At 40.8% G+C, this 27,728-nt stretch overlaps 1 protein-coding gene across 6 annotated transcripts in view; it reads left to right on the top strand.

Annotated features, from left to right (window-relative positions):
* Window positions 1-27,728, top strand: part of negr1 (neuronal growth regulator 1) — a 243,195-nt gene that overhangs the window by 134,942 nt on the left and 80,525 nt on the right. For 3 of the 6 annotated variants that reach the window (XM_084676263.1, XM_084676262.1, XM_084676268.1), the window contains exons 4-6: window positions 3,153-3,284; window positions 6,422-6,542; window positions 12,232-12,380. In XM_084676263.1, coding sequence (XP_084532389.1) covers window positions 3,153-3,284; window positions 6,422-6,542; window positions 12,232-12,380 — 402 coding nt within the window. Of the gene's footprint in view, window positions 1-3,152; window positions 3,285-6,421; window positions 6,543-12,231; window positions 12,381-12,929; window positions 13,857-15,793; window positions 16,966-27,728 lie in introns of those variants that run through there. The other 3 variants (XM_084676266.1, XM_084676265.1, XM_084676267.1) reach the window with 3 other exon arrangements.

The raw sequence follows: 27,728 nt of genomic DNA, 5'->3' as shown, positions 1-27,728 counted from the left end.
AGGTAGGATATGTGATGATATCCTGTATCCCATGCAGTCGGGGAATCTCCCCCTCCTGAACTCCCGTAGTGGACAATCTGATGGTGAGGAAGCGCTGAATTTTTATTTAAAATTTGAGTTGGATTGTACAAGGTGTTCATGGAACAAGAATCACTCAGTACAAGCGCAAATAACACTGCTGGATGTAATCTTCATGATAATCATGAAATGTAATGAAAATAACGTGTGTGAGGGAAACAAAATATATAAATATTACGAGTATCGTTCTTCCCACATTCAATTTCTGCAGTCTGACTACAGTACGGTCATCTGCGTCGCCAATTCCAACTGTTTTCAAAATGTTCCGGTCTAGCTAGATCCGGTGTGGTGTTGTAGTTTTTCTAACGTATGCAGTTGTTGCAACAGCATGTGAATAAAACTACAAAGTTTGCTAGGCCAAAAAGAGTGTTAATCGTGTGATAAAAAAATTGATGCCGTTAATTTTGGTTTGCGTTAACGTCGTTAATAACGCGTTAGACTGACAGTACTAATATATATAAACATATATATATATAAGCCTTACTATGATAGAGACGTTCAAGCACGCAAATTGGAGCTTGGATTATGAGTGAAAAATGCCATCCCCAAAAATTTACAACCATTGGGCTTTGTTGAGAAAGCAATTTTGAGTGGAACTGCCATCTCGGATTTTAGATTAAGGTCGTGAAAGTCTTTGTAATTTGAGCGAGTGCGGGTCGCCCGTGAGACCGCCTAGTCTTCGGCGGCAGCCATGCTAGAAAGCGTCATAGTATTTTCGTAATTTTATAGTTCGGTCAATTTTACACATAAAAAACAGAAAGAGGGAAATGTTATGACGATATGACTATTGTGAAGACAGCCAGGTGGTGAGATTTTAATGTAGGTTGCTGTAAACTTTGATTTGTTTGCTACGTGACAGCCCCGGCAGCCTCCATTGACGATTGTGGCAGCTGTTGTCGATCTGCGTCTGAGTATTTTCTTAATTTCGTACCAGGGTCAATTCTACATCAAAAGGGAGGGCACTGTTTTAAAGATATGGCAATTGCGAAGACTGCCAGCCGGTCAGCATATTTTTGTGATTTGTGTAAAGCCATGTCCCCCTAAATTAATGTCAAACTTATTTAAATTTTGGGGCATATTTTCAATTAGCAGACGGTACTGTTTGAATCGCAATGCCATCTGAAATACTGCCAGTGACAATTGTCACATTGTCACATGTTGTTACAGCTTGTTTCAAAGGGGATTTGCTTGATTCAAAGGCTGTTCTCAATGAATTAGGCTAAATGCTTGAAAATATCACTAAAAGGGAAAAGGGACCCACCTGCAACCTGCAAGCACACCCTACAATTTCTCCTGAAATTGTACCGTCTCTAGTTATTGTTATTATTACACATCTTCTTCCAACATTGGAGTCTATGGCAGCCCTTAGAACCATATGGTAAAAAGTTGAGAAATTTGGCACACTCATTAAGGACAGTCCCTTCTTCATTTTCACCAAGTTTCATTTGTCCCATTGGAGCACTCTAGTGCCACCAACAGGTCAAAGTTAGACGTAACTCTTTGAACCGTGTGACTGATTTTCAAAAATGAGGTACTGTTGGATTCCCTGGATCAAGACGAGTTCAACACACCCTATGGCGTCAATTTCCAGTTATATAGATTTTCAGCCATTTTGAATTTTAAGAAAACAAGTTTTTCACTACTCCTTAAACTTTTGACCAATCTTCCCCAGATTTGGCACACATCACCCTCACTGAGGTTATCCAAAGACTTTTGATTTTCAAAACCGTTTGTCTGGTACAGCCAATCGGCAACAAAGCATTCAAACAGGAAGTTGAGTCATGTCTCAGCAACTCTTTGAGAAATCAACACCAAACTCGGTATGATGACCCTCATCTGAGGATGAGGAAGCAAAAATGTGTTTTGGCCAATAATTGTTGATTTGTTTGCCTTTTATTAAGTGATTTCTTTGCCTCGTGATATTTTGGGACATCCCGTGTGCAACACATGAAAACTTGTGTGAACAGCCGAATTGATGCGGCCGCCTTTTTGAAATGTTAGTCCTAACCAGACTCTTGTACATTTTATTTGTACAGAGAGTCTGGCCTCGCTCCATTGACAAGCGTTGACTTCCTTGTAGGCGGTTACTCTACTGAAGTTTAAAAATATTGGATCTGCCTAGAGCCACTCTGATCTGCCATAACCAATCGCTAGCGTTCACCTTAACCAATTTCTTCACCACTACTGTAACAGAGCTCGCTGCTGTAGCTGGAAAATCAAACTGTTCCCGAACCCTGTGGGGAGGAGGGCCACAATATCGTGGCCACCAGCAAAACTTCTTTTTGCTCCGGCTTTAGTTTATAGATATTCGGCAGTGTTGCCAAAACGGACTTAATGGCTTCGCTCGCATCTTTCTCCGCCGCCATTACGGAACTACAACACAAACGAGCGCACGGCATCAACGTCATCGTTCTCAGCCACTACCTCTGTTCGCTGATTGGCCAGTTTAAAATTAAGTTGCAAAATCTGATTTACGTACTGAATGGCCAGACCGAGTACCGAAGCAAAATCCAAATTGAGCGGAAGTACGTAGGATGGCAGAGCCAGGCTAACAAAGTGTGTCCAATCTGAACCATTTATTTGGCAGAGATTATCTTCAGACCAAGCTTCACAAAATCTATCACATAGTTTTGGGATTTTCTGTTTGCCCGGTACAGCCAATCAAAATGTGCCGTTAACCCAGGAAACAGGAAGTAGGGTCGTATCTCAGAAAATCTTTGATGGATTCACACCAAAATTGCTGCATATTCTCAGAACACTTTTCTGAGGATGTCTAAAAAAAATTCTGGGTCATTTTACTGCTTGGCCACCTCATTGCTGCTTGCAGCTATATTTTATGGGTATTTATTATGGTGAGTGTTTAACAAACAACCTGCCATTAATTTATTATTGTATTGACAACAACTGGAAAGCACTGATGTGCATTTAGCCACAGGGCCAGCAGTCTTGACTGTATTCCAGTATGTGGGTCTGAATGAATAATTAGTCCAAAATCATCTGTTTAGGTCTCTATTGATATTGTTTCAATAGGTTATGTTATAACACTTTTTATCTTCCCTTCTCTTTGTTTCCAGCCAAGAAGTATGGCAGTGGAGAATATCTAAACATCTCAAGTATCACCCGGGACCAAGCAGGGGACTACGAATGCAGTGCTCTAAATGACATTGCCTCTCCAGACACCAAGACGATGAAAGTCACTGTCAACTGTAAGTGAACCTATCTCTGTATTGCACTGTCATCTAATAAAGTGGTACAATTCCTCTTTGAAATCAATGTTTTATTGATAGATAAGATATCATGGTCATATGGTAAACCAAAAGTCAAATCGAGTTTCAAGTTTCTTTATATTTAACAAGACAATTCCCCCTTTGACTGTACAAAGGTGTTTAATTCATAGCAAGGAAGTGTCTGGCTGTCATAAGGACTATACCATTATGTAGGTAATGAGTCTTTCAAAGTGTGAGGGGATGTTAATGAGCACCTAGAGCATTAATGAATGATACTAGCTTTAGTCATCACTGTCACAGGAAAATTAGCTGAGGAGGAAGAGTGCTTGACATTTTTCTGTTTTCTCCTTCTCTGCTTTAACTCTTTGTCCCCCGCATTTCACTCCCCTAGACTGATACATAATGCCATTGTGTTGTTTGTAAGTGCATGTATCAAATGGTGAAGTATTTTTGTGAATGGTGCACAAACAAGCATGACTTGAGATGGATTTTTTAAATCCAATCTTTTACAGCTCTTCTGAAACACAAACTAAGTTAAAATATGGCGTGGCACTTTGTATTTTTTTGTATTTGTACACAACAAAAGAGGATAACGTTTCTTATTCAGCTGGCATGCCATGGGCAGATTTAGCATTTTCTAGGTATGTGGTGAGTTGTGGTGAGTTATAATTTCAGGATCTTTTGATTCAGTTTAGCAATGAGGCATCAACATCACTGCATGGTCATTGTCTACCAGACTTGTGTTATTGGAGTAAAAATATTTAAAATAATAATAATAAATATAGCTGCAAGCAGCACTAACGGATTGCTCAAAAACACTGCGAACCATTCGTCTCGTCTCGTCATCTGCCGCTTGTCCGGGGATCGGGTCGCGGGGGCAACGACCTAAGCAGGGAGGCCCAGGCTTCCCTCTCCCCGGCCACTTCCACCACCTCTTCCTGGGGGACCCTGAGGCGTTCCCAGGCCAGCCGAGTGACATAGTCCCTCCAGCGTGTCCTGGGTCTTCCCCGGGGCCTCTTCCCAGTGGGACGTGCCCGGAACACCTCACCAGGGAGGCGTCCAGGAGGCATCCTAATCAGATGCCCGAGCCACCTCAGCTGGCTCCTCTCGACGCGGAGGAGCAGCGGTTCTACTCTGAGCCCCTCCCGGATGACCGAGCTTCTCACCCTATCTCTAAGGGAGAGCCCGGACACCCTGCGGAGAAAGCTCATTTCGGCCGCTTGTATTCGCGATCTCGTTCTTTCGGTCACTACCCATAGTTCGTGACCATAGGTGAGGGTAGGAACGTAGATCGACTGGTAAATAGAGAGCTTCGCCTTTCGACTCAGCTCCTTCTTCACCACGACGGACCGATGCAGAGCCCGCATCACTGCGGACGCCGCACCGATCCGCCTGCCGACCTCGCGCTCCATTCTTCCCTCACTCGTGAACAAGACCCCGAGATACTTGAACTCCTCCACTTGGTTCAGGATCTCCTCCCCGACCCGGAGATGGCACTCCACCCTTTTCCGGTCGATAACCATGGCCTCAGATTTGGAGGTGCTGATTCGCATTCCAGCCGCTTCACATTCGGTTGCGAACCGCTCCAGTGAGAGCTGAAGGTCACGGCCCGATGAAGCCAACAGGACCACATCATCTGCAAAAAGCAGCGACCCGATCCTGAGGTCACCAAACCGGACCCCCTCAACACCCTGGCTGCGCCTAGAAATCCTGTCTATATAGGTAATGAACAGAATCGGTGACATAGGGCAGCCCTGGCGGAGTCCAACCCTCACCAGAAACAAGTTCGACTTACTACCGGCAATGCGGACCAAACCCTGGCACCGGTCGTACAGGGACCGGACAGCCCCGATCAGGGAATCCGGTACCCCGTACTCTCGGAGCACCCCCCACATGAGCCCCCGAGGGACACGGTCGAATGCCTTTTCCAAATCCACAAAACATGTGTAGACTGGTTGGGCGAACTCCCATGTACCCTCCAGGACTCCGCGGAGGGTATAGAGCTGGTCCACTGTTCCACGGCCAGGACGAAAACCACATTGCTCCTCCTGAATCCGAGGTTTGACAATCCGGCGGACCCTCCTCTCCAGGACCCCTGAATAGACTTTTCCAGGGAGGCTGAGGAGTGTGATCCCCCTAAAGTTGGAGCACACCCTCCGGTCCTCCCTTTTTGTTTACTGTGTATATGGTCGACTTATCAAGCCAGTTGAATAAGACAAATACAGGCTGTCTTATAGGTGAATCTATTGTTAATCACCTGATGTACGCAGATGATTTGGTCTTACTCAGCCCATATAGTGCTGGGTTGCAACATATGCTGAGGGTGTGCTCTCAGTATGGCATAGATCATGATTTAAAATATAATGCAAAGAAAAGCCACATAATGATAGTCAGAAGTAATTAGGACAGGAAATTAACCTTCCCAACCTTTTATTTATCTGGCAGTCCCCTTGGTGTTTGTGAGGAAATAAAATATCTGGGCCATGTCATTTCTGATGATTGGACAGATGACAACGATATACATCGACAGCACTGTAAAATATATTTTCAGGCCAATATGTTGTTAAGGAAGTTTTCTATGTGCTCAGATCCAGTTAAATGTTCCCTCTTTAGAACCTACATAACCTACATTGTACACTGCTCATATTTGGTTTATTTACAGGAAAAGGAGTATACAGAGACTGAAAGTAGCTTACAATGATGCTTTTAGATTGCTGCTTAATGTGCCAAGGTGGCATAGTGCTAGTCAGTTGTTTGTGTCAAAGCACGTACCAACCTGTGAGGCACTCTTGAGACAATTGATGTATGGTTTCATGTCTGAGAACTGTATAGTAGAGGCTCTGGTCAACCCTGCTATCGATTTACTTTGAACTTAGGACGACATTGGCACAAAAGGACACGCTAGAGGGACTATGTCTCCCGGCTGGCCTTGGAATGCCTTGGGGTCCCCCAGGAAGAGCTGGTGGAAGTGGCCGGGGAGAGGGAAGTTTTGGCCTCCCTGCTTAGGTTGCTGCCCCCGCAACCCGACCCCCTGACAAGTGGTAGAAGACGTTTTTTTATGAGGACAAAATTGTTGTTTACTTTTATAACAGTGACATTTTGTTTCTTGGTCCCAGTTGCTCCAACCATCCATGAGACGAAGAGCCATGCGGTAGGGCTAGGTCGCACTGCTCTGCTGAGGTGTGAGGCTGCAGCTGTTCCTGTCCCAACATTTGAGTGGTACAAGGGAGAGAAAAGGTGAGACCCTTCTCCTTTCACAGTAAACTTTTTTTTAATGAGTGGTTCTATATCTGTTTATAAAATCATAACAGTGGTTACCATACAAAAGCTTTCAACTAGTGATGTATTTGGTCACAGCATAACAGTGGTTACCATACAAAAGCTTTCAACTAGTGATGTATTTGGTCACAGCATAATGTTAGCCATTCATTTCATCCACACTATGAATAGGTCCTAGACAATCCGGAAAGGGAAGTAATTTGCACCTTCTCGGCACATACTGTATTTCAATCGGTGTAAATTCAAGTGCTCGGTCTTGAATTGAAAACCAAATTATACCCTGTTACCCATAATTTATCCACTCCTAGAGAGCACAGTTTCAATCATCAGTTCCCACTGTGCTAATTGTAATAACAGGGTTGATTCAATTTATAAAAATGGCTAAACAGAAATTTGTGAATTAATCTAGTGTTCCAAGGCCTTGCTCTTCCATGAAAATGTTGATATATTTGTGAAAGTATTCCTTCAAATTCTTTCATCATCATTTATTAGGATTCCTCCGTCAGGAGGAACCCTATTGGTATTGTTATTATTATTATAATTATTATTATTATTGTAATTTATCTCATGAACTCATGGATAAAAAGTTTTGAAATTTGGTACATTGATACAACATGCCACAATTAACGACCAAACAAAGACTGCCCCACATCAGACCATAGGGGGCGCCACAGGCCACGCCCAAATGTCCACTTTTCAAAGTGATAGCATTTCCACCCCATTGCTCCCATTGAACAAAAAAGCCTCAAGGACTCATAAGGTCCACCATGATGGATTTTCCTGTACAGTGATAATTTGGGAAAACCTTCAAAATTCCTCTTCTCTTGAACCAAAGGTCCAATTGACTAGACATGTTGTACAGATATGTATCATTTATGTATTTAAAATGTTACTTAAGACATTTGAATCAAATACCAAATGGCTGAAAGGGGTGTATTAATGTAAATGTCCACATTGCCTCAATATGTTTGTGTCACTAAATCAAATGTCATTTTTAATGATGGTTTTTCAAACCTAATAGGCTTTAAGGTGACACAAGTACCCTGCAAAGTTTCACCTTGAAAATATGACTGAATTACAGCTGTTTGAGCTTGGACCAAATCTGACAACGCTTGCAAATGGAGAAACGTCTTATTTTATTATCCAATTGATGACTGAACATGGCAAAGTCCAGATCTGGGAATGGTTCAGTTGGATGAGATGTTGTGCTGTTGTCTTCTGGTCACTTCTTCAGTTGAAAAACATAACAATGAGGGTTTATTTGAGCCCATAACAACACTCCAATCATCTGTTTAGCAAGACTGTGTCTCGCCACTGCAAAACAAGCCAGGTTTATCACAGTAGCTAGCTACTTGGAGTGTACGCATGGTAGTGTCAGATTCACAACCAAGTTAGCTCGAATGAAGTATATTGATTGTTCAGCCTGTTGCCTGCAAATTCATTTAAGTAACCAGAGCCAGGACAAATCGCCACTGATGCTAGGCATAATTTGAAATTCTCTTCCATGACAAGTTATGGCATCCCAAACAACCTTTTTAAAGCACTACGAGTAAGCTATTCTTTACAGCAGCAACCCGTTGTCCCGTTTTTATGTCCCAGGGTTTCCTGCAGCAATAGATAATAGTAATGATCTATTATGTCAATTTTGCCATTTTGAAGGAGGAATCCGCCATTGCTGCTTGCAGCTATATTTACTTGTATTATTGTTTTTATTGATTTGATGTAAAGCACCTTGAGCTGCAATTCTTGTATGAAATGTGCTTTATAAATAAAGTGTTATAAAAATGCTATAAAAATATACCCTATTGCCTATCCTCTCATGATACCTCGTATCACTGTTGCATCTACCCCATGCACATCGTTTGACCATTGTTTTTACACTTAAATTACATCAAACCCGATAAAACAAGAGAAGAATCCCTTTTCCTAATGCTACTCAATGGAGTTGTAATCTGAAGATGTCCAAGTGCAGCTGTTACTAAACTGCCATTGGCCCATTTGCGTTCGAGGGGCGGGGCTTAGCGATAGGTCAATTGAGACTGTGTGACGGGGAGTCTATGAATAGCCTGGTCCTAACCAGACCCTCGTACATTACATGAGGGTCTGGGATCTCTCCATTGACAAACGTTTAACTTCCTAGAAGGCGGGTCCTTTGTTGAAGTTTAAAACTATTGGATCCGCCCAAAGCCACTCTGATTTGCCATAACCAATCGCAAGCGTTCGCCTTAGCCAACTCCTTCACCACTACTGTAACGGAGCTAGCTGCTGTAGCTGGAAAATCAAACTTTTCCCGAACCCCGTGGGGAGGAGGGCCACAACATCATGGCCACCAACAAAACTCAGCAAGGAATGTTCTTGCTCTGGCTTTGACCTATGGATATTCGGCAGCGTTGCTGCCACAACCGCAAAATAGTTTCGCTCGCATCTTTCTCCGCAGCCATTACTGAACTACTCAAACTAGTGCACGACATTAACGTCATTGTTTTCAGCCACTCCCTCTGTTTGCTGATTGGACCTACAAATTTTTTTTTCTAGAAACCGACTTCAGAGCCTAGCTTCCAGACCTACTACTGAAGCGAAATCCAAATTGAGCGGAAGTACGTAAGAGGGCAGAGCCAGGCTAGTCTTTGAAGCCAAGTGGTTTACAAATAAATTAGGGGTGGGCGGTACTATGAACACGAATACTGGTATTGCGTTGTGCCATGATATGGATTTAGGCATATCATGGATATCACGATATATTAATAAATGTATTGGTAAAGTGTTTCTGTTTGGTATAAAATATAAGTCAAGTCATACTGCCTAGTGGTTTAGTTCAAATTTGTATCTTTTACAAACAAAACATGCAGCATGGACACTGCACGCATTGTGCCAGCCAATGAAAGTCAACAAACAAGCTAGCGCAACTCCAGAGGAAGCAAACATTCATGAGTAAACTGCTTTTGTTGGCAAGTGTAAGCAAGCATTAATGATGTCTGAAAATAACGCCAGTGGGGTTGATTTCCCTTACAAAAAAGAAGTATATTAAAGTATACTATAAGTATACTAAAATATGGATAGTACACTTTTAGTTCACTTTTAATATACTTTTAAGATGTATACTTAAAACATAGTTTACTTTTAATATACTTTTAAGTATGCTTTGAAAATAGTTCACTTTTGAATACTGCAAAGTAGCCTGTGTAGTGCACTTTCAGTTCATCAAGTATACTTCCTCAAGTACTTCAAAGTATACTTTGCAATACTCTAAAGTAGCCTGTGTAGTGCACTTTCAGTTCATCAAGTATACTTCCTCAAGTACTTCAAAGTATACTTTGGAATACTCTAAAGTAACCTGTGTAGTGCACTTTGAGTTCATCAAGTATACTTCCTAAAGAACCTCAAAGCATACTTTGCAATACTTTCAAGTGCACTTTCATTTAATGTAAGTACGTCAACAAATAAAACTTCTAAATGTAATTTTACTATTATTTACTAATGTATTAAAATGTTTATGGGCCCCTCAAACGCCTCAGATCTTGAGTCACTTGGTGAGAACGGGGCCCTCATAATAGTTTACTGCAGATTCGTAGCTCTTCACTACGTACTCAATAACATACTTTTAAGAAGTAGGCTTAGAAACAGAAAATGGTATACATTTTTTCTGGAGTAGGATGTATGTTTTCTATTATTATACAGCAAAAACAGTCAAAATAATTTTAAAGTACATTACAGGTTACATTTTTTGGATCCATCTCATTCTAATTATTCATGTCTATGAAAATCTAATGCATTGCACATTGAATCTTTTTTTGTTACTGAAGCTGTAACCTTAATTACTGCTAAAACATTCTGAAACCCTATACTCTTATACTAATAATTATCAATTGGAGTATTAATGGAAAAAAACGAAAAAGCTACTTGTGAATTTGAAGGTTATACTGTCAAACTGACTGAAGAACGAAATAACGACGTGAAATAATGAAGATAGTGTGGCTCATTGGCTAGTCAATTCCCATGATGCAAGAAGGTAAATAGTGTTAAAATGTGTTGATAAGTTTGCCGTTTGTTCGAAATACAAATGTAACTTCATGAATTTCGTTTTTAAAATGTGTCTGCTTAGAATGTAGAGTTTTGTTGCGTGGTAATTGTCATTGTTGTGCTGGTTTACCAGTGTAACCATTAGTTAAATGACTGTTACATTTGATAAGAACAGCTGGATTCTGCGAACGTTATTGAGTACGTAGTGAAGAGCTACGAATCTGCAGTAAATTGTTATGAGGGCCCCGTTCTCGCCAAGTGACTGAAGATCTGAGGCGTTTGAGGGGCCCATAAACATTTTAATATTAGTAAATAATAGTGAAATTACATTTAGAAGTTTACTTGTTGACGTACATACATTAAATGAAAGTGCACTTGAAAGTATTGCAAAGTATGCTTTGAGGTTCTTTAGGAAGTATACTTGATGAACTCAAAGTGCACTACACAGGTTACTTTAGAGTATTCCAAAGTATACTTTGAAGTACTTTAGGAAGTATACTTGATGAACTCAAAGTGCACTACACAGGCTACTTTAGAGTATTCCAAAGTATACTTTGAAGTACTTGAGGAAGTATACTTGATGAACTGAAAGTGCACTACACAGGCTACTTTGCAGTATTCAAAAGTAAACCTTGAAATACACTACAAGTGTACTTTAAAGTGTACTAAATGACCTAAAAAGTGGGCCAATTCAGTTTACTTAGTACAAAAAAAGAATATAAATAAGTACACTGCTAGTATACTTTAAGTAACATGATAATAGTATACTTTTTATACTAAGTATACTTACAAAATAGACTTGAAGTATACTTCTTTTTTGTAAGGGTTACCGGACAAAGAAGAATTGTTACCCAAAAAATTGAGCCTCTGTCGTTGGAAATGATTTGGTTTCAAGTTATCCGACATTGACCAACAAACAGTAGCATACTCTGCAAGTTGTGTCATCGAATTGTGCTAGCCAAAGGTGGAAACACTAGCAATCTCTTTCACCACCTGAAAGCCATGCATGTGCGCAAAAATGAATCTACCAGAATGCGTTTGACAAATCCAATGCCTGGTTGGTTAGAATTGTGAAACGTATGTTTATTGTAGGCCAACAGAATCGAGTATTCAGCCATGTAAAAATTGTTTATAGCTAGAGCTAACTCTAGAAATATATATTTTTTTGCAATCCCATAAACATAGGCTATTGTTGAGCGGGTAGGCTACTGGGAAGTCGATCTTCCGTGGCAATTAAACGCTGCAAAATTTGGAAAATTCAACTCATGTGACAGTGACACACCAGAGTTACCCAATCCAAATCCGTCCGAGTCCAGTAGATTAGCTGCTGCAGTCCGGATTGCATTGTCATGACATTTTAAGAATAACTAATATTGTGATAAATACCGATACCGTCAGTGCTTACGAATTATACCGTGATAAACATTTTAGGCCATACCGCCCAGCCCTAAAATTTGTATGTACTAGCATGTAGGTCACCTCTCCTCCCTCCCTCAGTAATTTGCTGAAGAGGGTTATCTAAGCTAGAGATCTGTCGAGGATGGTAAACATTTACTTACTCCTTGACTCGGCACGTTGACATTCTAGAGAAAATAAGCAGCACTATTTGTCTTCTATTGCGTTTCAGGATTAACAAGGGTCAAGGCATTGACATCAAGAACCTCAGCTCCAGATCAGTGCTCACCATGACCAACATGACAGAGGATCGCTATGGTAACTACACTTGTGTAGCTGTCAACAAGCTGGGGACAGCCAACACCAGTGTCCCTCTCATTCGTAAGTAGACACAATATTTGTTTCAGTATAGCTAACCTTGACTCTACTCTTGAAAGTCACAGAGTTTGCAGTGTTTTGGATATGCATATATGGAAAATGTGACCAGTCCGTTTGTGATACACTGATTCTATGAAATGTTGTCAATGTATTTGTTCTCTGGTCTTATCTGGCAATAGCTCTGTGTGCGTCTGTTTGTGTGAATTTCAAAAGGACAGAAGGCGGTGTTGTTAGACAAGCACCTATGAGATGAGCTGTTATTTATATGTAATTTAACAATATTTTTTCTTGATGTACATTGGCGATGTACATTGGCAATGTAACATGAACAGGTTTTTTTTTATTGCTGACGAGGCTGTGCTTTTGGCTCTTAATATTGATCTGTCCTCATCACACCAGGCCCTGCCATTAAATATATATTTATTATAGATAGTGCATGTTGTCAAGGGCGAGCTTGAGATCATAAATACATCTCTTTCTTTCTCAAATTCTCTCTTTCTATTACTTTTGTTCTTCTCTGTGCTTTCTTCATGATCCACATGAATCGTCCAGTTCTTCTGACCCTCTAATAAAAAATGACAAGCAATCTGTGCTGCCTGCCTACTGGAATGGGAAATCATCATGTGACATGGAATCGCTTTTCTTATATCAGTCGATATAGTTTGATGATCCAGGTGTATTTTAAATGGAAACAATTGGTCGTTCATGTTATGTGGTGAAGAAATTGCAGATTTTTCCTCCTTTGCAGTATTGACACTGCTAAATGGAGGACTGTTTTGGTTTGCTTGTTACAATCACACCTAAGGGACATTTTTCAAGATCATTTGCAACCCACATTTCATCTAGGGTTCAGCAGAAGTTCTTCACCTCAAAGTGCTTGTTTGTTTTAGTTTTATACTAACTACTATAGAAGCAATATAACATGGTTAATGTAAAATAAAGGAAAATATTTCAAGCAATATTCTTTTGAAGATCAGATTCTAAAGTGGCCTAAAATCGATTATTTTCCCTCACCTTCAGATTTGTTAGATCTTGTGTACAGCACTTCAATAAAAAAAAATGGTATTGAAGGAGTTCCTCACCACTTAACAAACAGGCTTTAAAGCAGAACATTTACTTGTGTTTTGGAAATAATAGGAGGAGGAAGGAGGAAATAATAGGTTGTCTCAGATTTGTATCTGCTGTCATTGATGTCCTATCTGTCCTGTTTTGTCCTAAAGTTTTTGGACAAGCTTCTCATAAAAACATTTTAAATGTACTGTTTTGAATCATTACCATCAAGTGCACATACTCTACTTGTACATGTCCTTTGCTCTAGCCTGGTCAACGTCCATTCAAATAAACTCTCTGCTTTTTTCATTTTCTTATTCATAGACACAATAAATTGTCTCTTACATTTTTGGGGATAACTCATCTAACTTATCCCTTAATGTAGCTCTAATTTTCAGCCCACCTTGTCATAAAGCTGAAAGAGCTTGTCTGTCTTACTCCCACTGCTTAGGGCTAAAATGAAAAAAGACCCAAAGGCAGTGGAATGAAACGGTCTTCTACTGCAAAATCCTGCAGGCATGTGTGCTAATGGGATGATGAATGTCTTGTCCATTTGTTGTGATTATCAATCACAGCTTGAAAAATTGTAATGCCTTTGTGCCCCCTTAGTCCAAATTTGCTTTTGTTGTTGTTTTTGTTGTTGCCAGGCAATGTGCCTTTGATCATGTACAAGTCAAAAAGTAATATTGACGATCAGCAAAAAACTTAAGGTTTTGTATTTTGGCAGGTTGAATTGAAATGACTGTTGATGCACTCACCTCACACATCTTCATTATTGATGGTTTAACATGTATTTTTTGTCAAGTGCTTGAAACTATAGTTATACATATGCTATTGGTGCATTCAAGCAAGTCAACTTAATTTGAACATACTCAAATCTCTACAGTATGATTATATTTGTTAAGAGAGGGGGCATTGCCACACTAAGGGCATAAGCAAGGAACCGTAAGGGCACGGTACCAGCTAAGTTTCTGGGGTAGAAGCTAAGGCACTGGTGTCATGATTGCAAAAATTTCAAGAATTTTGTATTTTACCCCTTTGATTAGCTCTATAAATAAATGTGCTTGGTTGACTGATTGGTGGCCTTTATGTGAATTGTGGTTTTGTGGAATTGTAACAAATTACAATTGCTGATGAAAAAGTATGAAGAAGTAAGTAAGGAGGAGCAGCACCGCTCTAATATGCTGCTATTCCTCCAGACTCATCACATCCTGAACTGAACCCTGAACCCTGCCACTTCGTGGTACATTTAGCAGAATCTATGCAAACGATCACAGACCGCTTAAGTTGCTTGTTTAAAATGGTTTGCAGTCAAGGTGTAATTGGTGAAGATTGCAGCAACCTTCTAAATCCCACACAGATAGAAGTTGGCAAAGCCAAACAATCTCTGGAGCTCCTCATGGGTGTTGGAGACAGGCCATTCAGAGAATGCCTTGAACGTTGCTGTGTCCATTTGGATGTCAAAGGAAAATATCGAATAAGTAGCTGAGTCAATAAGGCAGAAACGCAAGTGGTTTTGAGATTATTATTTCTGTCAGGTAAGGGGCATGGTAGCATGCTGATGGGCGGCTCAGGCTGAGGTACTGACAGGAGGGACTAGAAACAAGTCATAATGTTTGTTCTCAAGTTCAAGTTGACCTGCAGACTATGCCATGAAAGTAATTACTCCATAAATAATGTGGGAATTATGAGACAATAGATTAAATAGCAGAGATGAAAATGGGGATATTTTTATTTACTAACTTTTGGTCAACCGTCAGCAAGCAACTGCCTTGACGTGAAGCAGGAGGTTCCTGCACGGAACACAAGTGTAAAGCAATAACAGCACAACACAGCAATATGCATTCTGGAGAAATATTTTGCAATTTCCCCTCCCACCTGGACACAAACTGTTTCAGACACTCCCCTCCTGCAGGAAACTGCTGTCCATTAAGACCCAAACCTCACACCATAAGAACAATTTCTTCCCATCCCCAGCTGGTCCACAACAAGGCCCAGGACCCCCCCTCTGACCCCCCCCCGGCTTTGACGTTATATTAACGTAAAATGTACACACCTGACAATGCGTTATATTAACGCACTCCTTATGAATTATTTATTTGCACATTGCATTATCAGTAATCTTCATACTGTGAATGTTGGCTCATCCCTGCCCAAGCTGTTTGGCTCTTAATTTAAGTAATAGTCAAATTGTGCACATTTTATATTATTCTTAATAATGTTTTGGATCTTATTGTCAAATGTTCTATTATAAATGTATGCTATTGACTTAAAGTACTAGTTTTATCTTTATTTATATTTTGTACATACTATGTTTATTGTTATGCCCCAACTTGCCATAAATTTGATTCTGATTCTGAGGGCAGAGAGGGGAGGACATGCAGGAAATGGCCCAGGCTGGAATCAAACTCGGGCCCCTCTGATTAGGCCCTAGCCTACCTGGTAACCGGTGAGCCACTTCGGCACCCCAGCAACGAACATTCACACCTCTTAAAATGTGTCACTTTAATTCAATATTAGCAGATAAACATTTTGACAGCCTGCAGGACTCATTTGTTCTTGTTTCCTCATAAAGTGCAGTAGTCATTGTACCTTTTTGTCTATAACTTGTGAGCAAAGTCTCCTGTAGTTATACCCCAGTGAACATTTGGAGGTGGACTGCCATGCCAATCTCCTGGAACAGGAATGGCCATTCCTCTATGAGGGCATCCACTTCAGATCAAATAAGATAATCCTTTATTAGTCCCACAATGGAGAAATTTGCAGGATTACAGCTGCAAGAGTAAAAGAACAACATAGTGCAAAACAACAATGTAGCAAATCAAGTAAGTATAATAATAATATGACTGAGTAATTAAATATATTGCACAGATGTTGTGTTTGGTGGTCTACTGTGAGCACAGCTGGTTGTACAGCCTGACAGCAGCAGCAAAGAAGGACCTGTGGTACCTCTCCTTCACACACGGGGGCGAATCAGCCGGTGGCTGAAGGAGCTGTTTAGAGCAGCCAGGGCGTCCCGCCTGGGGTGGGAGGTGTTGTCCATCAGGGATGCACCACCTCCACCGTATCCATCTTATGTTTCCTTTTTGACATCTTTGCATTGTGAGAAATGGCTGGACCACAAAAGTTAGTCTCTTCATTGAGCATCTTCATTTTGTCTTACGTTTCCAGCTGGCTATTTGTTGTTTTGATGAATTTTATAAATGTCCCAGTTTACACAGCCATGTGTGTCCTGAACAGATGCCCTTTGTCTAGGAATTCCTCTGTGTCAAACTCATCTGAGCCCCGTTTGCACTTCGTTTATCTTGATGGAGTTTATTGTTTACATTTTCAATTTGTGCTTGTAACTGGTTGATCAGTGAGTAATAACCTGGTCCAACCACATCTTGTAATTACTTTGAATAGCTGGCGACCATATTTTTGATCAACTTCTGTGGATGCATGTTTATTGGAAGAGACACAGTGTTATGTATCTGAAGTTATGACATGTTGAAATGTGATCTGTAAACAGGGAGCTGCTTTAAAGTGTTAAAGATACAGCATGTAAAGTTCAGACGTGATGCAACTAAGCACTGTGTAGTAGTGTCATTCATTACAAAACGTAATTAACTAATATATTAGTTATTACTTATTACTGTTCAGTAAGAGCATTACTTTCTGTACAAAGTAATATTATTACTTATTATATTACTTTTACTATTACTTTTAATAGTAGCGAGTTTGACTTTGTAAAAAAATTGCAAGAATATAGCCTACAGACTCAAAATGTCGTTCTTTAAAGAAGAACGTTTATTTCAAACAATCTTAAACATCAAAAAGTCTTATAAATTCAAAAATAATAATATATTTGTGTGAATGAATTATACTATGTTAGCAGCCACTAACATAGTATAAAACGGGTGGCCATCTTTCATAAGGTGTAAAGTGGATTTTTCGCTAGCTTCCAGCTTTGTTTCTCTGTGGACACTTTCGAAGTTTGAAGTGCTGCTTTTGGCAGTAGATAGTATTTTGTTGGGGCGTAATTTGCGGTTTACGTAAATGTTTTTTCCTATATCTTCAATGAAAGGGAAATAGTGGGAGTATTTCAACCCCGTAAACGTAAAGGCCGATTTATACTTCTGCGTTTTTACACACACGCACACAGGGAACGCCCTCTCCGTCAAGGAACTCCCTCTCCATGCCCTCTCCGAACCCCTCGCAGAGCTCTGCGTGCACCTCCTGATTTTCCTGACTATCCGTCTCTCCGTCCGTCATTTTACGGATACCCCTTGGCTGTGATTGGTCCGTATTAAGAAGCGCTTGCGTCAGGGGCGGGGTTGCCGTGACCAACAAGAGAACAGAATCCTTTGACTGCCATTGTTGTAAGTTTTTACAATTTATATTTCAGCTAAACAGTACATGTAAATCAGCATCTGAATTAAAATGTTACAAGAAATGGGCAGTGTAGTTGCTAAGAATGTGCTTATTTTATTGATGAAGGGGCTCATTTGTAAATTTGCTCCGACTTTTCGAGAACCTAGCTAGCATTGTAGTGCAGCGCCATCTTCTGTTCTGGCAGTGAATTGCTTTCAGCATGCAGAGCCGTCGGAGTAGTATAAATTCAACCTATCCGTCCGACTCTGTCCGTTAACGGAGACGCAGAAGTATAAATCGGCCTTAACACGCGCGCAGCGTTGCGTACCAATGTACCAAACATTTTTCCTTGCTCGCTCGCATTGAGTATGGAATTCCTTTCTAGCCAATCAAACCCAGAATACATTGTTGGTTTGGCCTAAGCTCCGAATGTTTACAACGTCTTGCTCCGCGCCTGATTAACACTCGGATCGATAAGCAGTCTCAAAAATTGTAGCAATATAAAAAATAATACGATCCCTTTCCGTAATCATGATGCCCCCCCAGAAATGTTCCCTACACCCCCAGTCAAAGCAGGCTGCATCCATGCCAGCTAACATCACAAAGAGAAGCAGTTCCAGCCATCCCATTAGGGGTGAGTTAATTAAATGTTTGACCAAATATAGCAGGCACATTTTTAAGTTGATAATTCTGTATGTTCCCGAATGATTTTATAAATATCCAAATGGCCCTTTGCAGAAAAAAAGTTCACTTCAGGGCCACCGTAGTAAAGGTATGCATACGGAAAAAACAAGCTGTGTACGCAACGTTTTTCGCCAATTTATAAACACCGAGTGTGACCGATATCACACTTTTGTCTTCATAGATTCCACTTGTGATCGTGCGCACGTGAACGAGCTTGTTGTCCACACCCCGTCAACTCCCATAAATACCTGACATGGTTAAAACACCCATATTGTGTTAGGTTTCTCAATAAGCTTTTCAATTAACCGATTGTGAACAATGAATGATTCTTAATAACCAATGGCTAAGGCAAAATATATTAATGAAAAAGAAACTCTACTGAATGTGAAATGTAGATCTTATAGACCAATTATTTGTTTGTAAACATTCGGGACGTGCGCGCAATGTGGTTGCAGAAAACCGGGAAAGGATAGCATTTTAAACGGCAAGAGGACCACAAGGATTATACAAATAGTTTGATTTAAAAAGACCAAAAAGGTCGAGGAGGACGGCCTTTAAGAGAGAAAGCAATTACCCATTGATCTGTTGCATCAGAATTTTTAATAAGAAAAGAAATTTGAGTGAGAATGTCACCCGGTACAGACCGCATAGTTGAGCGGCAACCATGTCTTCACGTCATGTCACAAAGTTCAGAATTTTACAGTCAATTCTACATCTAAGAAGTCGAGCAGGGCAGCTTTCAAGAGATATGGGAATTCTGCTTTTAGCCAGCTTGTCCGATTATTTTTCGTCGTCGTTGTCGTCATCTGCCGCTTGTCCGGGGATCGGGTCGCGGGGGCAACGACCTAAGCAGGGAGGCCCAGGCTTCCCTCTCCCCGGCCACTTCCACCACCTCTTCCTGGGGGACCCCGAGGCGTTCCCAGGCCAGCCGAGTGACATAGTCCCTCCAGCGTGTCCTGGGTCTTCCCCGGGGCCTCTTCCCAGTGGGACGTGCCCGGAACACCTCACCAGGGAGGCGTCCAGGAGGCATCCTAATCAGATGCCCGAGCCACCTCAGCTGGCTCCTCTCGACGCGGAGGAGCAGCGGTTCTACTCTGAGCCTCTCCCGGATGACCGAGCTTCTCACCCTATCTCTAAGGGAGAGCCCGGACACCCTGCGGAGAAAGCTCATTTCGGCCGCTTGTATTCGCGATCTCGTTCTTTCGGTCACTACCCATAGTTCGTGACCATAGGTGAGGGTAGGAACGTAGATCGACTGGTAAATAGAGAGCTTCGCCTTTCGACTCAGCTCCTTCTTCACCACGACGGACCGATGCAGAGCCCGCATCACTGCGGCCGCCGCACCGATCCGCCTGTCGACCTCGCGCTCCATTCTTCACTCACTCGTGAACAAGACCCCGAGATACTTGAACTCCTCCACTTGGCTCAGGATCTCCTCCCCGACCCGGAGATGGCACTCCACCCTTTTCCGGTCGATAACCATGGCCTCAGATTTGGAGGTGCTGATTTGCATCCCAGCCGCTTCACATTCGGTTGCGAACCGCTCCAGTGAGAGCTGAAGGTCACGGCCCAATGAAGCCAACAGGACCACATCATCTGCAAAAAGCAGCGACCCGATCCTGAGGTCACCAAACCGGACCCCCGATTATTTTTCTGATTTGTTTAAACTGGCAATCTGAGTGAGACTGTGTCCCCATTACACTGTTTTGACGTTAGCCTCAGTCAGGCTCGCTCACTGGCAGTGTGCACAATGTTGTATTTCACTCCATTCTACAACAGAAACGTCAGGGAGGACTGCCTAATGTAGATACGAGCCGGATGAAGATAGCCAGCATCTCAGATTTCTTTAAAGGGCAATTGACTGGGTTTTGGGGGTATTTCACACTGTTCCTTAAGGTCACCGAATAGGGTATGTAACATTGGTTGGGTTGAAAATGGCCCGGGTGCTGTTCTATGCCCACTGACAGATCCTCTGAAATGTTCCCGGGAAAAAATACTAGCTTGTCTCCTTTTATGGCATGCTCATTCATATTTAGATAAGCTGTGCGCTGATTGTTTGGTTTTCAAGAGTGAAGCTGGGGAGCAAAAACGCAAGATGGCCAACAGCAGCACTCGCTGAAACACCGAAGTTGGAGACTTGAAATAAAAACGTGCAAATAAATCTATTGAGTCTACACAACACTGTTTTCAACAGATTGACTATATATCATTTGAAATTATAACATTACTTGTTTCCACTTCTGTTGTTGAAGCAAACTGGATTGACTTGGGTGGGTAGAACGTTAGGCTACAGCTTAGCAACCAAACCATATCGTGATTGTACTCGGCTTCAGTTAGCTAGCTAGCTCTAAATAACTTGCTGAAAAATAACATGACAAAGATCTGGACAAACATGCATCGTGAATTGTAGATTTACATTACACAGGTTATTTATTTGAATGAAACACAGTCAGGAACATGAATCAACGTTAGCCCCATTGCCAATAAACTAGGCTAAATTATCACACATTCTACCTATGCTCTTGCGTTAGCAAGCTAAACTTGTTTACATGCCTACAGTCTAGGTGTTACTAGTAACAGTTACTAGCAATGCTAACGTATCCTGTATCAAGCACCTGCCTTTCTCCAGTTCTTTCAAATAGATTATCTAGACAGGCGTTAGCAATAAGCCAGACTGCTGTTTGTTTTCTGGCTATTTTTCGGAAGCTTCCCTTCTTATGCCGACTACAGCTAGTCTAGCTAGAGTCATTTGATGTGTGTAGAAACTTATTTAGCATTCTACCTGGTATGCTATATTATACAGGAAACGTTAGCATTGCTAATAACTGTTAGCACAACATCATACTGTCCTTATAGCTTGCGGTTGCAATGAGCATACGGTCGGAACAGCACCTCTTTCCAGGTTCACCTTCCTAGCAAATCCTGCTTGCAATTGTCCAAGGTTGTCAAAACTCTATTGGGTGAAATGTTCAGAGCAAATGAATGACTGATTGTCGAACTTCGCCGGGATCTTCTCATAAACAACAGCAGCCATGCCACTTTTGAATGTTTGGCTCCTTGGGAAGACTGTAAGTGTTAGCCTTCCCTGTACAGCCTGGAACACAGCATATATGACCGTGGTCCATTTTCAATATCCTTGTTATAATTCAAAACGTTCTTCTTTGTAATTCCTTATAAGTAGCTGACACAGAGCAGCGCTACCTCGGGCTGGTCTGGATGTAAATTCTGGGGCGTGACAAAGATACAGACCAGAGCCAAAAAGGGCGGTCCCCGGTCCTACGTAGGACCGGTAGCTTTGTTGAAAAGCTAGCGTTTTACAGCCAAATTTTTTCTTTTTGAGATTTGAGGTGTAAATGGACTTTGATATTCACGGTATGTTCATTTTACCCACGAACTGTCGTTATTCAACTATGACAATGTAGAATTGGTTTTGCAGTCAATTGCCCCTTTAACCGAGCCTGTTTCCTTCGTCATTTGCCTGAAAAAGCGACCTCTGTTAGCCAGGCTAGTTTTGCCCGATCACTTGCTCAGGCTTTTTAAGGGTATCGGGGTCAAGTGACTTTTGTGCACTGACAAGTGAAACGTAAATGTATTTGTCCAAAGGCCAAGAGCCTCAAAAAGTTAATATCAAGCCCTGCAATCCAGTGGCCAGAGAAATTACCTGATTGACACTCCAAGTGTAATAGACCGGGGAGAAGTTCGTCTTTTGCAACCGACATGCGCAGTTGAGCCTGCTTGACAGTTGTGTGACGTAGGGTAATAATTGGTCTATTGGTGAAATGGGAATAGCATTTTGTTTGGTGGCCTTAGGTTAGAAGTTATTTAAACGTTGGAGTAAAATAAAAATAAATCACAAATAAATAAACATTTTCAGAATCGAGGCCACGTCTTCAATCCATACACTCAACTAGTACAATACAATAGATACACCTGCCATCTAGCAGCTCAAAGATTTATAATCTTTAATGTACTACAATTTAATATGTTGTTCCAACAAATTAATCATGTAAATGACACACTCACAAGAAAACCGATATCTCTCAAAAAGTATAGTATTGCGCTGTACTAAAGGATCCGGTCGCAATACGTGATTAATTTGGGTTACGGTTAAATTCTGCAAATTATCCTTGCACCTTCCGCAACAGGTTGCTGTCGTATAAACAGACAAGACATGGCTGTGACCAACTTCCTGCATCACCTCTGCTTATAAAGCCACAATCTAATCTTGATTTTGTAAAATAAGCCTGCTCCAGAGCAGGTTTAACACTAGAAGAGAATGAAAAAAATTGTATCTTCGCACTCAATCAAATTTCAGGACCCTGCTATCTTGACTTTTTTTTTTCCTAGATGTTTTATCACCCAGTATTTAAAAATGTTTAAAATCAAACCGGCTCATTCAAAGCTCATTTAAGGCTATTTCACTCCTGTTTACTGTTAAATAGCTGCCAGGTGCGCGTTCGGCACCTGTCGTAAGGGCTCCCGTATGCGAGTCTTTTATTATTCAAACAAAGTTTAATATAGTGTATGAATGTACCTAATATGTATAGTTTATACATATACACTCACCGGCCACTTTATTAGGTACACCTCTTCAATTGCTTGTTAACACAAATAGCTAATCAGATCCAGTGTTGGGTGTAACGCGTTACAGTAGTCAGACTACTTTTGTTAGGTAACGAGTAACTTAACGGGTTACTTATTTAATTGAATGAATCCGTCACTAGTTCCTTCTTCAAACAAGTAACGTGTTACTTAATTTTGTCTTTTGGTCGAGAGCACTCAGCATGTAGCTAAAATTCTAGGAAAGTTGAGGCTACTTTTCGCTAGGTACCCACGAAAACATCTTAATCTGCTAAACAGGTGGGTTCCCCTTTGTTCTTTTGGTGCGCAGTCTCACGAGCCCAATTTACCTAGCGTCATGGAGCCGACCAGCTAAATAGTTATTTAAGACTTGCATGTACAGGCCTACGTAATGTCACATTAAATAATGTATTGAACTAAAGCTTGTGTGATGTGTTGCTGTATCGTTCAGTGGTTTCGGTTTAGGATTATATTACAGTAAGTAAAATAGTCTGGCACCATTTTGCTACCATATACCTAGCTATAGCTTAGCTTCGTTTTACTCCTAGATTCAAACCTAGCCCTTGTAGAGATAGCTAACTCCTAGACTTCTGCCTGACATTTTACAACATTATTTATTGATTAAAGAGTTTCTTGATTGAAGAACTTCATGCAAATATTGCTTTTCATTATAGTGGATTATTACCTTGATCCGTCTTGCTGTATAATGAGGATTGATCATGTTATATGCGAGTGGTACTGAATATTCAGTACAATATGTGCTATTGCTGAGGTCAACCCATTAAATGTGCCTTCTGGGCATAAGAGTGACCAAGGTGAATTGTGTAGAAATAAGACTTTTCTTAATGTAACGCAAAAGTAACAACGCCTTACTCGTTACTTTACAAGGAATGTAACTAGTAACTGTAATTAGTTACTTTAAAAAGTAATGTTACCCAACACTGATCAGATCACATGGCAGCAACTAGACGTGGCAAGACAACTTGCTGGAGTTCAAACCGAGCATCAGAATGGGGAACAAAGGCGATTTAAGTGACTTTGAACGTGGCATGGTTGTTGGTGATTTTCAGAGATTGTTCCGATAAGTTGTGTGGACAAAAATGCCTTTTTGATGTCAGAGGTCAGAGGAAAATGGGCAGACTGGTTTGAGATGATAGAAAGGCAAAAGTAACTCAAAATATAGCTGCAAGCAGCGATGCAGGTTTCTCCGCAAAATTACTAAATATTATAAAAATGTACGTTGTAGAAGGTCAAGAGTTGGACAACAAGAGAGCAAAACTACTTCATGTTTGGCCAACAACAAGTTCAAGTATTTTGTTTGTCAGGTACACAGAACAACACGGTCAGACTAGGCACTGAAATTTTAAGACAAGACAACGCAAGCACCTGGCATAACATAACATATATAAGTACACAGAACATAATTTACATCTATAACAACAGGCTGGGGATTTGAACTCATGAGCATGAGGTTACAAGTCAGTCTCTCTATCCTCTCTGCTACACAACAACTGTTGAGATTGTATGAATAGAAAGGGTAAAGTATTAGTTTTGGTCAGCTTTGGGACAATGTTTAAGAAACGGTTGACATTTCAAGGTGAAATTGCATGAAAACGATCCGGCAACCTTCTGATTACAAGCCCGACTCCCTCACCGCTCAGCCATCTGACTTCCTAAACAGATAATCAAAATGATGACAGGCCAAAAGATAATGGCTGCATTCCAACCTACTACCTTATACTTTACAGGTCACCATCCCAGCACATTGAGCTATTCTCAGTGTTGAATGTTCAGTTACTGTATTAAAAAGTAAGCTGTTTCTCCTGTGGTAAGCGTTGTTAGATTCAGCCAAAGTTGAAACTGCTTGTACATTTCCGAAGAAAATGGGACAACGGGATGACTTGGTTGCTGCTGTAAAGAATAACTTACTTATAGTTTTTTTAAAAGGTTGTTTGGAGTGCCATAACTTGTCATGGAAGGGAATTTCAAATCATGCCTAGCATCAGTGGGGATGTGTCCTGGCTTAGGTTACTGAAATGAATTTGTGCAACAGACAAGGTATCCACCTGAACAATCAATTTACTTCATTAGAGATAACCATTAGCGTTATCTTTACCATGCGTAGACTGCAAGTAGCTAGCTACTGTGGTGAACCTGGCTTGTTTTGCAGTAGTTTACACAGTCTCACTAAACAGATGATTGGAGTGTTGTGATGGGCTCAAATAAACACGCATTGCTATGTTTTACAACCGGAGGATTTATCGGAAAACTAGAAAACCATTTTGTCAGAATAATAAAAAAACTATGCCTCTGACTGGTATTGAACCTTGATTACCGGCACAACATCTCAGCCAATTGAGCCATTCCCAGGCATGGAATAGACAAAGTTCAATAACTGGATAATTAAAAAAAGCTGTTTCTCCAATGGCGAGCATTGTCAGATTTGGTCCAAGTTCAAACAGCTGTAATTCAGTCATATTTTGACATATCAAGGTGAAACTTTGCATGGTACTTCAGAAGCATGTCACCTTAAAGCTTATTAGTTTTGAACCATCCTTCAAAAATACATTTGATTAAGTGACCATATTGAGGCAATGTAGACATTAACATAAATACACCCATTTCAGCCATTTTGTACTTGATTCAATTGCCTTAAGTAACGTTTTTAAATACGTCAATGATACATATCTGTACCAAATTTCAAGTCAATTTCACCTTTGGTTCAAGAGAAGAGGAATTTTGAAGGTTTTCCCAAATTATCACAGTACAGGAAAATCCATCATGGCGGACCTTATGGGTCCTTGAGGCTTTTCAAGTTTCAGAAGAATTGGAGCAATGGGGTGGAAATGCCATCACTTTGAAAATGGGACTTTTGGGCGTGGCCTGTGGCGCCCCCTATGGTCCGATGTGGCCCATATTTGGTGTGGGGGTACCCACTTGGAAGTAGTATCAATGTGCCAAATTAGAAAATTTATGACCAAGGACTTTTTGAGATATTGGGGCGCAAGGAGAAGAAAAATTATAATAAGAATACCAACAATAACAATAGGTTCCTTCCTACCGGAGGAACCTAAATATAGCTGCAAGCAGCGATGTGGGTTCCTCCGCAAAATATTATAAACATGTACACTTTAGAAGATCGAGAGTTGGACAACAAAAGAGCAAAACTACTTAATAAGGTTACAAGTCAGTCTCTCTGTCCTCTCTGCTACACACCAACTGTTGAGATTGTATGAATAGAAAGGGCAGAGTATTAGCTTTGGTCAGCTTTGGGATAAAGGTTAAGAAACGGCTGACATTTCAAGGTGAAATTGCATGAAATTGTGCATGGTATTTCAGAATGATGTCATCCTATTGAACTAAACAGATAATCAAAATGATGACAGGCCAAAAGATAATGGCTGGATTCCAACCTACTACCTTATACTTTACAGGTCACCATCCCAGCCCATTGAGCTATTCTCAGTGTTGAATATTGTCATGTTCAGTTACTGTATTAAAAAGTAAGCTGTTTCTCCTGTGGTAAGCGTTGTTAGATTCAGCCAAAGTTGAAACTGCTTGTACATTTCCTATGAAAATGGGACAACGGGATGACTGGGATGCTGCTGTAAAGAATAACTTAAAGTTTTTTTTAAAGGTTGTTAGGAGTGCCATAACTTGTTATGGAAGGGAATTTAAAATCATGCCTAGCATCAGTGGGGATGTGTCCTGGCTTAGGTTACTGAAATGAATTTGTGCAACAGACAAGGGATCCACCTGAACACTCAATTGACTTCATTAGAGATAACCATTAGCGTTATCTCTACCATGCGTAGACTACAAGTAACTAGCTACTGTGGTGAACCTGACTTGTTTTGCAGTGGTTTACATAGTCACACTAAATAGATGATTGGAGTGTTGTGATGGGCTCAACTAAACACGCGTTGCTATGTTTTACAACCGGAGGATTTATCTGAAGACTAGAAACCGTTTTGTCAGAATAAAAAATAAAAAACTATGCCTCTAACTGGTTTTGAACCTTCAACCCTTTGCTTACCGCCACAACATCTCAGCCAATTGAGCCATTCCCAGGCATGGAATACACAAAGTTCAATAACTGGATAATTAAAAAAAGCTGTTTCTCCAATGGCGAGCATTGGCAGATTTGGTCCAAGTTCAAACAGCTGTAATTCAGTCATATTTTGACATATCAAGGTGAAACTTTGCGTGGTACTTCAGAGGCATGTCACCTTAAAGCTTATTAGGTTTGAACCATCCTTCAAAAATACATTTGATTTAGTGACACAAACATATTGCGGAAATGTGGACATTTACATAAATGCACCCATTTCAGCCATTTTGTACTTGATTCAATTGCCTTAAGTAAAGTTTTTAAATACGTCAATGATACATATCTGTACCAAATTTCAAGTCAATTATACCTTTGGTTAAAGAGAAGAGGAATTCTGAAGGTTTTTCCAAATTATCACAGTACAGGAAAATCCATCATGGCGGACCTTATGGGTCCTTGAGGCCTTTTTGTTCCTCATGAAAAATGAGGCATGCACACCAAGTTTCAGAAGAATTGGAGCAATGGGGTGGAAATGCCATCACTTTGAAAATTGGACTTTTGGGCGTGGCCTGTGGCGCCCCCTATGGTCTGATGTGGCCCATATTTGGTGTGGGGGTACCCACTTGGATGTA

The sequence above is a fragment of the Hypomesus nipponensis genome, chromosome 16, assembly GCF_054491055.1.
Source record: "Hypomesus nipponensis isolate SF chromosome 16, ASM5449105v1, whole genome shotgun sequence".
NCBI classification, from domain to species: Eukaryota; Metazoa; Chordata; class Actinopteri; order Osmeriformes; family Osmeridae; genus Hypomesus; species Hypomesus nipponensis.
Note: the sequence above shows the minus strand (reverse complement) of the source record. Positions and strands in the feature narration are given on the sequence as shown.